This window comes from Trichosurus vulpecula, chromosome 7, assembly GCF_011100635.1.
Source record: "Trichosurus vulpecula isolate mTriVul1 chromosome 7, mTriVul1.pri, whole genome shotgun sequence".
NCBI classification, from domain to species: domain Eukaryota; kingdom Metazoa; phylum Chordata; class Mammalia; order Diprotodontia; family Phalangeridae; genus Trichosurus; species Trichosurus vulpecula.
Genome location: NC_050579.1, coordinates 80,229,513 through 80,242,631, shown reverse-complemented (window position 1 = coordinate 80,242,631; position 13,119 = coordinate 80,229,513). Strand labels below are relative to the sequence as shown.

The window sequence follows — 13,119 nt, the reverse complement described above, 5'->3', positions numbered from 1 at the left end:
ATGGTGGTACCCTTGGCAGTAATACAGGTGGGGGGAAGGCTTAGCGGGAAAGATAATGAGTTTTGTTTTGGGAATGTTCGGTAATGTTTCCTACTGGACACCCAGTTCAAGATATTTAAAAGGCAATTAGAGATGTGAGATTGGAGATCAGCAGAAGTGTTAGGGCCAGATAAGCAGACTTCAGAATCATCAGCATAGAGATGGTAATTAAATCCATGGGGAGCTGATGAGATCACCAAGTGAAGTAGACAAGAGGGAAGAGAGAAGGGGGCCCAGGACAGAACCCTGAAGAACACCTATATTGAGAGGGTGTGATCTGGATGAAGATCCAGCCTAGGAGACAGAGAAGGAGTGGTCAGATAGATATGAGGAAAACCAGGAGGGAACGGAGTCCCTAAAACCTAGAGAGAAGGGATTATCAAGGAGGAGGAAAGGACCAACAGTGTTAAAAGGCTGCAGAGAGGTCAAGGAGAATGAGAAATGTACGTATCTGTTTATGTGTTCATAACCAGGGGTTTGGGGCTCAAAATTGCAAATCTCAAAAACCTCATTTGTGGAGGCTGATTACTCAATGTTCCCTGCCTTCCTGAGAGAGGACAGGCAACTACATTGCCTTTCTCTCCCTTCAGGGAACTCTCTCTGAAGAGACTCTGGAGCCAAGATTCTCTCTAAAATCCAGAAGCCAGGTGTCTAAAATGTCTCTTCAAGTTCTCAAGGTCTGGAGAACTGAGTAATTGATCTCCACTAATGAGGAGAGTCTTGCACAAATGAGGTTTGAGTTCTGGGTTCCATGTTTTTTCCCAGTAGACAGTAAAGAGTTTTGAGAGCAGGAACTCTTTGGCTTTGTTTTAGTGCTGGTGCCTAGCAAAGTGCCCTAATAAATGCCTGCTGAATTGGATTTAATTGAACTAGAAATGGAACCCCAAAAGCTAAAGCCACGGGAACCTATCTATGCTCATAATCAGGCTCAAAGTACCATTGACTTCTCTGAAAGAAAGAAAAGCTCCCATATTTGATCCTACAAGAAGGTTTTGTGTTCAGTGGGTTTGCGGCAGGTCCTAGCTCTTTTATCCCAAGCTGCTCTTTAGTGGTTAATCCTGTGAATGTATATCCTAAGGGTTTTAGTCACTCGGAGGAGAGAGAGTAGGGTAGGCTTTTAGGGGTCAAAGAACAAGATCTAAGCAGCTAGGTGGCACAGTGGATAGAGCACTGGGTCCAGAGCCAGAAAGACTCATCTTTAAATTCGAATCTGGCTGCAGACATTTACTAGCTGAGTGACTCTGGGCAAGTCATTTAACCCTGTTTGCCTCAGTTTTCTCATCTCTAAAATGAGCTGGAGAAGGAAATGGCAAACCACCTCAGAGTCACTGCCAAGAAAACCCCACAAGGGGTCATAAAGAGTTGGACATGATTGAAAAAAGTGACAAGAAGAACAAGATCCAGGAGTTAATCCAGATGAAAATTAAATTGCAGGTACTGGAGATCTGGGACTAGGGGGGAGGCAAGATGGAGAGAAGCCCTGGCCATCAACAACAGTGGGAGGAGGCACACTTTTTATAAATGCACTTATTTTTAATACCAGAAAATCTCACTCTCCAATCGGCATAAAAGTATTCATTTTGTGACTTCAAATATAACAGTGGAGCCTCAAAGACCCTCTAGTGGACTATAACACACAGGACGCCGGCCACTCCTGAGTTGAAACATATGACATGGTTGACTACCACCCCCTGACCGCCCCTACTTGATGCCGTCTTTTCCCTTGGCTTCCATGATGTTGCCGCGTCTGGTTTTCCTGATAGGTCCACCTCCATTTTCATTGCTGGTTTCTCATTCTCCTGTTCTCTAAGACTAGGAGTCTAACATTGCTCCCACCCCCAAGTTCCACTCTAGGCCCTTGCTTAACTATACTCCTGGCAATCTTAGCCACTTCCAAGGCTTCTTTGCAGATGATTCCTGAAGCTGTCTCCTATTTCCAACATTTCAAACTTAAAACATCTGAAAAAGAATTTTTCATCTCACCTCTCAAACCTTAGCCTTTTTCTTAACTTCCCCATCACTTCCCTAGTCACCTAAGCTCAAAATCCCAAAGGTTCCTTCTGAACCTACCTCCCAATGTCCTATGAGCAGCCGAGTCATGGAAATCTTAAAATCTATCACTTTCTGTTTCCACTGCCATCACCCTAGTTTGGTCCTTCACCACCTCTTGGCTGAACTATTATCATAATGATCCAATATTATAATAGCCCCCAACAGGTTTCCCCTGCCTTCTGTCTCTTCCTTTTCCAATCCATCCTTCACAGTACTTCCTATTCCAATCCCTCATCCACAGTACGCCAAAGGTTATCTTCTTAATGAACAGATTTACCACATCAGTCTACTGTTCGAAATCCTGTGGGACCTCGCTGCTCTCCCCAGAAAATACAATTTCTTTACTACCATATTCAAGACCTTCAGTGGTATGACTTCAATCTACCTTTCTCATCTTTCTCTCATCTATCTCTCTTTCATACCACTCTCACAGCCACCATCTTAATTCAGGCCCCACTATCTCTTCTCCTAGACCAGCACTTCTTAAACTGTGGGTCGCAACCCCATATAATTGGGCAACAGTAAAAGGTTTCTGAACATGCAACGACCAACAATTAACTCAAAATCAGACGTGTAATGAATCCAAGGTTTTTCTGGCAGCACCGGCTCATGTTTCATTGAGCAACTTCACTGTAGCCTTGGTTCTGAACACAATGCATGTGCACTTTGCATTACGCATGTGGTCACGCCATGAAACACCAACAAACACTGCCAAAATGTGAAAAGGGGTCACGAGTGGAAAGAGTTTTAGGATCCCTGTTCAAGACTACTCCAGCAGCCTTCAGATTGGTCTCTCTGCCTCAAGTCTTTCCTTGCCCTAATCCATTCTCCACCGAGATGCCTAAGTGATTTTCCTTAAGCCCAGGCTACTCTCTTATTCAGTCCACTCCAGTGGGCCCCTATTGCCTCTGGGATAAAAGACAAATTCCTCTGTCTGGATTTTAAAGCCCTTTACCGCCTGGTCCCAACAAAACTCTCCAGATTTATTATACATTACTCTCCTCTCTATGGTCCAACCAAATGGACCGTCCTGTTTCTCACATATGGTACTCCATCTCCATGCTTTTACATGGGCCATCTCCCATGCTTGGAACCTTTTTCCTCCTCAACTCTGGCTTACAAAATCCACCCTTTCAGCATTTGGATTGCACAATCCCTTCCACTTGAGAAGCCTTTTCTGATTCCCACCACCTGGCCCCTAGTATTCTGTATATACTCATAGATCACACTGTCTCCAATAAAAGAGAATCTTTTTGAGAACAGGAGCTGCCATTTTGTGATCTGTATTCCCAAGGCCTAGCATAATAGGTGCACATACATAGGTGCTCATTCGTTGGTTGGTTGATTATTCTGTACTCCAGTTAAACCATTTCCCAGTCTCTTCCTGCTCTCTCCTGACTTTGTTTACCCCATTCAACAGGCCTGGAACGGATTCCCTTCTACCACACCATCAATCATTGACACTCTTTTCTCATCTTTAAGAACCAGTCCTGGTGCGTCCTCCATGAAACCTTTTCTAATTCTTTACAGCCACACGTGAAAACTCTCTCTGAACCTTTTGGACTGACTTTTCCTATGTATTTAAAAACATCCTATTTTATACTAGAGTTATATATACGTATAGATGCCTTATTGCCTTAAGTTAAAAGTAAGTTTCATTGAAACTGTACTGTTGGATAATAGGATTTGGGGCCGGAAGACTGGAAATCTAAATCACTTATTCTGCAGATGAGGAATCTGAAGCCCAGAGAAGTGATTCATCTAAGGTCATGTTTATCAATTGTTGTATCTCTGGTGACCAGCACAAAATAGGTGCTCAAGAATAGTGTTTGATGGATTTAATTTTCAAACTTTGCCTAAGGTACACAGATGGCCTTTCTCCGGTTCTAGGAGGCAGTATTCAAGATAGAAATTTGGTTTTACCTCTTAGTAGATGGTCCAGCCACTGCTACTTTCAAGCACTCAAAATCTGGGTATAAGTGAAGAGGACCGGGTGTCTTACAAATATTCTAATAGCTCTAATTGGTAGAAGTTTCAAAGAGGCATATATATTTAGGCTTAATATAAGGAAAAATTTGCTGACAATTAGAGCTACCCAAAACTAGAATGGCCTGCCTTGGGAGACAATAGGTTGCTCCTGACAAGAGGTCTTTAAGTGAAGCCCGGATGGCCATTTATCAGGTGTAATTATAAACTGACAGAAAATTAGACTTTGTTTCCCTCTATAGTCTGTATCATTAATCTTCTCTGCTTAATAGTCATTAATGTGTCCCCACTGTGCAAATAATACAATTTACGTCTTTTGTTTGTAAAGCCCTTACCTCTCAAGAGGTAGCAGAGCTTCTTAAGCATCCTAGCATACTAGATAAGAGCTTAGGGTTCAGATTCAGAGGCCTGGGGTTCAAGTCTCCCCTCTGCCACTTATTACCAGTGTAGCTACAGGCAAGTCACATAACCTCTCCTCTGGACTCAGTTTCCTCATCGGCAAAATGAGAGGTTGTCTCTTCTGGCTATGAGAATATGAGAATAAATAGAGCATTCTCCCTTTCACTTTTTTCACTGCTCTGAGAACAGAAAAGGAAAGGATGGGGTCTATGAGGGGGCACCATGTACAGGACAGGTAGAGGCCAGACATTCCCAGGGCTCACCTTGCCACTTTGGCTGCTTTCTGCTCTGCCCTTCCTTTTCTGAAATCCTGCTTCTTTTTTTTGGAGTGGGGGGAGAGGAGGGAAAGAAAAAATCCCTTCATTTCAAAGGAAATTTCCAACATAAGGGCAAGGGGAAGTAATAGTGAATTGTGGTCACGCTATAGATCAGCCAGGAAAGAGAAGCAGGGACCCCTGTGCCTGAACTTACTACATGTCTAGAGAATAAATGAGCTCCCTGGCAACTTAAAATGGCAAAGGTACAAGTGGGAGAATCAACCGTGCCTCCTAGATTTCTGTCTCATCCCAGGAGAAGGAATGACTTAGAACCAAGCTTGGCTCTGCATCAGGCAGGAATGGAGACCACGGTAACCATGGCCACCATCTCTTTCATAACCCTCACCACCATCCTGACAGGCTGCTGGAGCGCCCAGAAAGCGATACACAGATTAGATGTGCTACTTCCCAAGGTGTTCCATGCATAAAATTGGTAGATACGATGCTGCAGAGAGGTTTGGCCAGGAGGACTAAATGTACCAGAAAAACGAAATGGAAGTTTGCTTATCGTCACAACTGAGAAATAATTTTACCCCGGCAACAGTGAGATGATTTCAAAGCTGCTTCAAGTGAGCAAGATGCTTTTGGTCTTTCCTATCTCTACCTGATTCTTCCGCATGTCACATAAGGTGGCAATGGTGTTATACTTCACAGGAAACCTAGCCTGCTGATGGTCCCCTGAAGAAGGAATCGCCCTTCTTTCCCACAGCTCACACAGGGACGTCATAAGCTAGATGAGAAAGCAGCCTTGGATGCCTGGGAGCGCATTATAGTCTTGATCCTGAAGTAGATGCAACGCCAATACATGAGATATTATCCAGCATGAAAAACTCAAGATAATGACAATGATATTAGTAACAGACATTTAGATAGTGCTTTAAAATTGACAGACCACTTTCCCCCTAACTGGTGGTGAATCCCCTTTAGCCTCCTAACAGTCCAAACAGGATTTTACTCACATTCAAGTGACGCGGGCAAAGGCCCAAACTGACCACCAGTAATAACTACCAGTGTTAATCCAAGTCTATACAACAAATCACATAGGGGAAAAACCTCAGGGGTTGGGAACCTGTGGCCTTGAGGCCACACGTAGCCTTCTAGGTCCTTGGGTGCGGCCTTTTGACCGAGTCCAAGTTTTACAGAACAAATCCTTTTTTATTAAGGAGATTTGTTCTGTGAGGTTTGGATTCAGTCAAAGGACCACATTTGTGGATCTAGAGGGCAACATGGGGCCTCGAGGCCACAGGTTCCCCATCCCTGATCTAAAGTGTTGGATTTGGAGTCAGGAAGACTCAAGTTCAAATTCTGCTCCTGAAACTTGCTAGGGTGGGAAAGTCATTTAAGCCTGAGCCTCATGTGAAAAATGAGGATAATGAGACCTGTAGTTGCCGCTTCAAAGGTCTAGTGTGCACCTCTGCTTCGCAAACTCTGACAAGCTATATCATGTCAGTTACTCTTATTATTTAATTCCCCTCCCCCATCCACCCAGCCCTCTCTTCTCACAGTCTGATCACAGCGAGTAAGCCTCTTTCATCTGCGGGTGACACAGGCAACTTCACAGGCTTGAGCAATTGCAAAACAAAACAAAACACAAACACAAAAAACTAGGAGCCCAAAAGCTAGAGACGACAATTTCCAAGCCAGGAATTCCATTCTGTTCCCAAACCAGCATCCTTGCTCAGGATCCAAGTACCAGTTTTCATTGGCAGAGTACGTGCCAATAAAAAACAGAACCACCAAAACAAAAATGACAAAGATAAAACAAAACACTGATATGTATTTTGGTTTTAAAGGGATGAAAAAAAAAACCTAAGGTCCTTATTACATTTTTTTTATGTTGCCTAGTGATCCTGAGTTGGTGGCTGTTGCCCCTACCCCACCCATGACGGGGACTGCCATGGATGCCAAGCTCCATGATGACAATGCTCTATGATCCCAGAAAAGGAAAGCTGACTTTTATAAATTTAAAACAGTGTGACATTTGAAACTAATTGTCTCCACTGGGCCACAAATAGGTCCAGCTTTTTAAATGGTCTGCATAGCTATTCAGTTATCAGTTTCTTTATCTAGAGATCACCACTGGTGGCAGGGCTGGGCTCACGCTGGGTTGAGACACAAACTTCCTAGAAATGCCCTTTCAGAATGACTCGATTCAATTCAACAGACACGATGGGCTGTGTAGAGGGCCCAGTACTAACGATGAGTGAGATACAAGGTTTAAGCAAGATGCAGTTCTTGCCTTCAGGGAACCTAGAGTCTAGTGGGGTGATAGCACATGTACCTGTATGACAATAAAATAAAATAATGTACAGAAAGTTTTTAAAAGAAGCACAAACACAAAGTGCTCTTGAGACACACAGGGCAAAAAGTGGTTACTTACTGAAGAGAGCAGAAGCGGCTTCCTGGAGGAGGTGGCGTTTAGGTTGGACTTTAGAAGGGAGCTTCTTAACCTGGGATACATGAGTTTGTTGGTGTGTGTGTGTGTGTGTGTGTGTGTGTGTGTTTAAATATATTTCAATAACTAATATAATTGAGTTTTTTCGTAATCTGATGTGTTTTATACATTTAAAAATATTATTTTGAGAAGGCATCTGTAGGCTCCACCAGAATGCCAAAGGGATCCACAGCACAACACAAGTTAAGGATTCCTAAGCTAGATGATCCCTGTGGTGCCTTTAACTCTAAAAATCTATAAAAGTAACTGCCAGCCCACGAAGGAGACCTCTAATGAGTTCCCTAATACCCCTACAGGGTTTGAGGTATATACCTGGCCACAGTTTCAGCCCCGGGCTCTTCTACCAACCTGCCAATAGAACTGTCCAGGGTGAAGACTGCTCTGACCTCTTACCCCTTTGATCAATCCCCACACTCAGGGCATCTTCAGCCATTTCAGAAATTTCTCATAAGCTAAACACTTAGAAAGAAAGGTGTGGCTAAGTTGAAAATTTAGAAAGGTCTTTTTTTTTTTAAATGCTTTTTCCTTCCTGTTTAAAAGACCCAAGTATTTACCTTGCAGTCCATCTTCAGCATATGCTTGGCGATAACCTTGGGATCGTTATTGGTGAACAACTCCTTGGCACGTTTCAACATCGATGTTTCCAGAGGCTTGTTTTCAGGAGGGAGGAGTTTGGATTCAAAATCATTGGGCCTGAATGAAGACACTGTCTCCAGAAAGGGTGTCACAAACACCCCGCCACCCTCCTGTCCCTTCTCCATCTGGGCAGCCAACAGAGCCCGAGAAGGCCTCGGAGTGTCGTCGTCCAGGATCAGATAGTTGGTGCCAGAGTTTCGAAGTGAGAGGGCCCCGTTCTCCTTGGCTGTCAGAGGCTCTCCACAGCCACTCTGGGGACACAGAGCCTGCTTTGTCCCACAGAAGCCAGGGGAAAAGGCAGGATTGAGTTCACAATAGTTTGCCTCAAAGTTGTGCCAAGTTGAAGGAGACTGGGGTGGCTTTAGGAAAGGCACTTTGCTGGGCTTTGGTGGGGGTTTGGGATACAGCTGGCTGTCCGATCCTCTCAAGGCTTCCCCGGGGACCTGTGCTTCCAAGGAAACCCGCCGCACCACTGTGGGGCTGAGTGTTGGCTCGCTGCCTGTCCTGAACACTGGGGAATTTGGACAGGGGCTTGTGTCTATTCCGGAGGACTGGGGTGGCAGTTTAGAACCTAAAATTTAAAAAGAGGGATCAAAAGAGCCCAGTTTTATGAAAAGGAAAAAAGAAAGAAAGAAAAAGCAACCTCCCCCCTTTCTAGCAAACTCAGCGTGAGAGACAATATGATATATAAGGCTCTAGACTTAGGAGTTAAAAAAATCAGAGTTCAAATTCCCACCTCAGACACTTGCTAGTTGTGTAACCCTGGGCAAATTACATAACCTCAGTGTCTCGGTTCCCTCGTTTGTGAAATAAGAGGCTTGGACTTAACAACCTCTAAGATTCCTTCCTAAATCTATGATCCCATGATTGGGCTTTATTTACATTTCCATGTTCCTTTCCAGAGAGCCCCTGTTATATACCTCATTCCCAGCAGAAAGAGTAATATCTCAACGAATACGCCAGCCAGCAAAATATCCCATTTCTGGGGCCCATCACCCAATGCTAATGCCTGTTGTCTGCTGTCTTCTAATGTCATTTGGGAATCCTTTTAACAATACCCTGTGTTTCTACTCACCTAGGGTTAATCTAGTCAAAGCTGGATTATTCCATCCAACATAGAATATATGAATGGAAGTTGATCTTTCATAAAGAGAAGACAGCTTGTAGGCAGTCAGCCTTAAGGGCTCTCAGTCACCACAAAGCCTCACTACCCATAAAGAGAGGAACGGAAAAAAGAGGCTGAAAAGAGGATTCAATTTGGGAAAGAGACCTTTGGTTCCTCCCAAGCTTACTTCTGTGAAAAGGTGAACCTCAAATATTTTCATCTGCTTTCCTAAAGTGGCTAACATCTATATAGCGCTTTAAGGTTGGCAAAAACATATCGCACGCATCATCTCATTTGAGCCTCAGAACAACCCTTTGAAGTAGATGCTATTAGTACCCCCAGTTTACAAATTAGAAAACAGGCTGAAAGAGGTAAGGTGATTTGCCCAGGATCACACAACTAAGGCAGGTTTCAGAATCAGATCTTCCTGACACCAAGTCCATTAACCACCGAGCTGCCTGCTACATTTTCTCCCTGATTCATCAGTCCATCATTTCCTCATACCACTTCCTCCTGTTTCTATGTAACATTAGTACACACATATTCCACTTTAAGGTCCTCAAAGCACTTTACATCTACTAATTATCCCATTTGAGCCTCACAACAGCTCTGTGAGAATGGTGTTATCATCATCCCCATTTCGTAGGTGGAGATACTGAGAATCAGAGAGGTTAGATGAGTATTGAGCATCTGAGGCAGGATTCAAATCCAAGTGTAATCTCGGTGATTCCCGGTCCAACTACCCACCATGCTACATACAGTGCTCCTACGCTTCCAAACACAACACAGGCATTATTATACAACCCGCAAATAGATGCCATGAAGAGGAAGGAAGAGCTTACTGAATTTGGGTGACTGTCCTAAGACAAAGGAGAAGTGGTGGGTGTTCTCACCAATGCTTTAAACACTTCCTAGTCTTAGCTCGTTAAGAATGATAAGCATAAAAATGCAGATTAATGGGGAAGGGGAAGAGGGTAAAAGGGGGATTCTGAGAAATTTACTTCCCATAAGGGCCATCAAACATCTGTCAGAATCAAGTAATTCAATCTAAAAATGATCATCCTTATGCTGGGCAGATACAGCATTATGGAGTGGAAAGAAGAGACAAGAAAACTGGGCATCTGGGTCCAAATCCCAGCTCCTCTTAATAGCCGTATGTCTACGAGCAAGTCACTTGAATCTCAGCTATGAAAGACGGCTGTGGAATATAATTCCAGCTCTTCTACCTACTTCTTTGGGGGTAGCCGTAAAGATAATGTTCATAGACCTTTAAGTACACTGCTCCGCATGGACTGAAGTGAAGTACTAATATTTAAGTGTGAATTTATTTAGAGGCGGCTGGCGGCACCAGCAGATAGAGTCCTGTGCCAGACCTGGCCTAAGGAAGACTTGAGTTCAAATCTAGCCTCTGACCACTCACTATGTGTGGGACCCTGAGCAAGTCACTTACCTTCTGCGTGGCCCAGTTTTCTCATTTGTAAAATGGGAATGATAACGGCACCGACCTCGTGGGGTTGTTGTGAAGCTCAAAGGAGACAGTAATTGTAAGGCGCTCTAGCACGGAGCCTGGCACCTAGCAGGCACTACATAAAGGCTAACTCCTTCCTTTCCCGTTTTTATCACCCCTTCTATTGTGCCAGCCAAGAAAGGGAGCGGGGATGGTTGTGGAAAGGCAGAATTGCGGTCCCCTTTGTATCTAGATTCCTGAGGACGTACCAATCGGCAGGTAACTTTCTGACTGGTGGGCCTTGAGGGACAAGGACCTTTTATCCTGCACGTGATCCAGGCATGCAGGCTGGCTCCCACTTTTTTCTTTATTTCTGAAGAGAGACACAAAGGAAGGAAGAAACATGTTACAAAAGACGAATCAAGCGGCGTTGTAATTAAAAAAAAAAAATCAGCGGGAAGAACGGCACTCTTGTTAGCAGTATGAAATCCTCCGATCTGAAGGAGAAAACACAAGAGTGACGAGCGATCGATCGTTACACATGCCCTCTTTAGTCCCTCAACCCCAGGGAAGACAGGACAGCTCGATTTAAATCCGAGTGTGCGTCTGCTCATCCAACCTGTCCTGTCCTGTCAAATGGGGCTGAGGGGGAAGTTTCAGGATACTCCCAGGAAAATCAAGCTAGTTAACTACTATGTACCACTTCAACAAAGCCTAACATTACTTGCAGACTTGGGGCAAATGACTTGTTTGAACTAACGTGCAATTTTCACAGCAGTTTCCCTGTGTCAACAGCCGCTACTACTGAGTTATGAGTTTCAAAGCTGTTGCTGGGCCATTTTCAGTGCAAATCTCAGTATCCCAGAGATACCAGTAAAAGTCATGGAACTAACCTCCGTGGTTCGCTCACACTCACACTCAGAGGGGTCTCCTCAGATTGCTGAGTGAGAGCATGGGGAAGATTTTTTTTAAGGTGACTCTCTGGAACCAGTATTGGGTCACAGGGACTAGAAACAACCAGAGTTGGAAGGAACATCAAAGGCCTTCAAGTCCAATCTTCTCCTCTCACAGAAAAGAAACTGAGGTTAAGTGACTTGACCAAAGTCAACGCCAGTAGTAAGCACCAGAGAGGCAGGATCTGAACCCAGGTCCTCCTCCTCCAGAATCACTGCTTTTTTCCCCTGTACACTAGTTGACAGCAGGCGATGCAAGGTCCGTCGAAGAGCTTAATTAGGGCCCTAGGAGCCATGCCACCTTGGCTTCCTTATTTTCCGCAAATCAGAAACAATCCTTCTAAATCAAAGGAGAGATTGCAAAGCTACATTTGGCAAACGTACTCCCAGCCAAGTTGTAATTGAATGCCACCAGCTCTGAACATTCCTGAACTATGGCCCTGGAGTGCTCAGAACGGAGGAGGGAAGTTCTTTTTTTTTTCCCTACCTTTGTAAGCCTCAAAGAAAAAAAAAACATCCCCAACCCTTCAACAACAGAGGCATTCCTCGAAACCAGCAACCCCTCAATGGTAAGCGGGGGCAGCGAGTAATCTCCAAAGGGAAATGGTTTCAGTAAAGTGATACTCTAACTCCGGAGCAAAGCAATGACTGCAGTCAGGACAGCTGAGCCCTGCCATCCTGTCCCATCCCGGAACAGGGTCTGGAATGCAACCTGACAATATAAATGCCAATCATTGGCTCCGGACACCGTCACGTGCTGTGGGCTGCCAGGGAGGATGGGGTGGAGGAAGTCTTGGGCACCATCTAGAGTTCATGGTTTACTCCTAGTTCACAATGGGGCAAGATGCCACTACCTGGAGAATTTTCCCACCAGTTCCAAAACCCAACACTCCCCAATACATACACACATAGGAAGGCATACCAAGGGAGGAACACACACACACACACACACACACACACACACACGCACGCACCCCTTTTTCCACCTCCAGACCCTAACTCCTAAGATCACAGAATTTAGAGTTATGAGCGGTATCACAAACCAGCACCCATCCCTGTCATTTCACAGACAAAGAAACTGAGATCTGGAGAGTTTATATGACCTTGCCCACAGGCTATAAATAGTAGAGTCAGGATTAGAACCCAGGGGAAGGAGGGGCTTAAAATACCTGTTATCTGAAAATGACCAGGGGGTTTTAATGAATTTCAAGCTCAGTAATAGTCCACAGTGGAATAATACAATCAAAAAAGCTACTTAGTCTGTGTTAAAAAGTACAGTGCCCAGGGTAAGGGAGGTGAGAGTCCTGCCAGTGGTACAGTGGATAGAGCATCTGCCCTGGAGTCAGGAGGACCCGAGTTCAAATCTGGGCTCAGACACTTGACACTTACTAGCTGTGTGACCCTGGGCAAGTCACTTAACCCTGATTGCCTCACCAAAAAAAAAAAAAAAGAAAAGATGCAATGGGGATTGGGCTGAGGATGTAGTGGGTTTTCCCTTCTTAGAGGTTTTTAAGCAAAATCTGAGTGGCCACTCTTGGGGTGCACTGTGGAGGGGATTCTTGATCAGGTGTGGGTGGGTCTCAATGGCCCCCCAATGTCCATTCCAACTCCTACATGGTGATTTCTTGATGCTTCTTGGAATCCTTGCTATCCAGCAAATTTATCATGACTGGTATCTTTAACCTCATCACTACACAGAAGGTAATTTCTCACTCTCAATTCTACTCCCC

The 13,119-nt window shown here is 44.5% G+C and overlaps 1 protein-coding gene across 2 annotated transcripts in view; it reads right to left on the bottom strand.

Annotated features, from left to right (window-relative positions):
* Positions 1–13,119, bottom strand: part of BCAR3 (BCAR3 adaptor protein, NSP family member) — a 177,140-nt gene that overhangs the window by 16,403 nt on the left and 147,618 nt on the right. For both annotated transcript variants that reach the window (XM_036767866.1, XM_036767867.1), the window contains 2 exons: positions 10,706–10,809; positions 7,803–8,455 (listed from right to left, as the gene is read on the bottom strand). In XM_036767866.1, the coding sequence (XP_036623761.1) occupies positions 7,803–8,455; positions 10,706–10,809 (757 nt within the window). The remainder of the gene's footprint in view (positions 1–7,802; positions 8,456–10,705; positions 10,810–13,119) is intronic.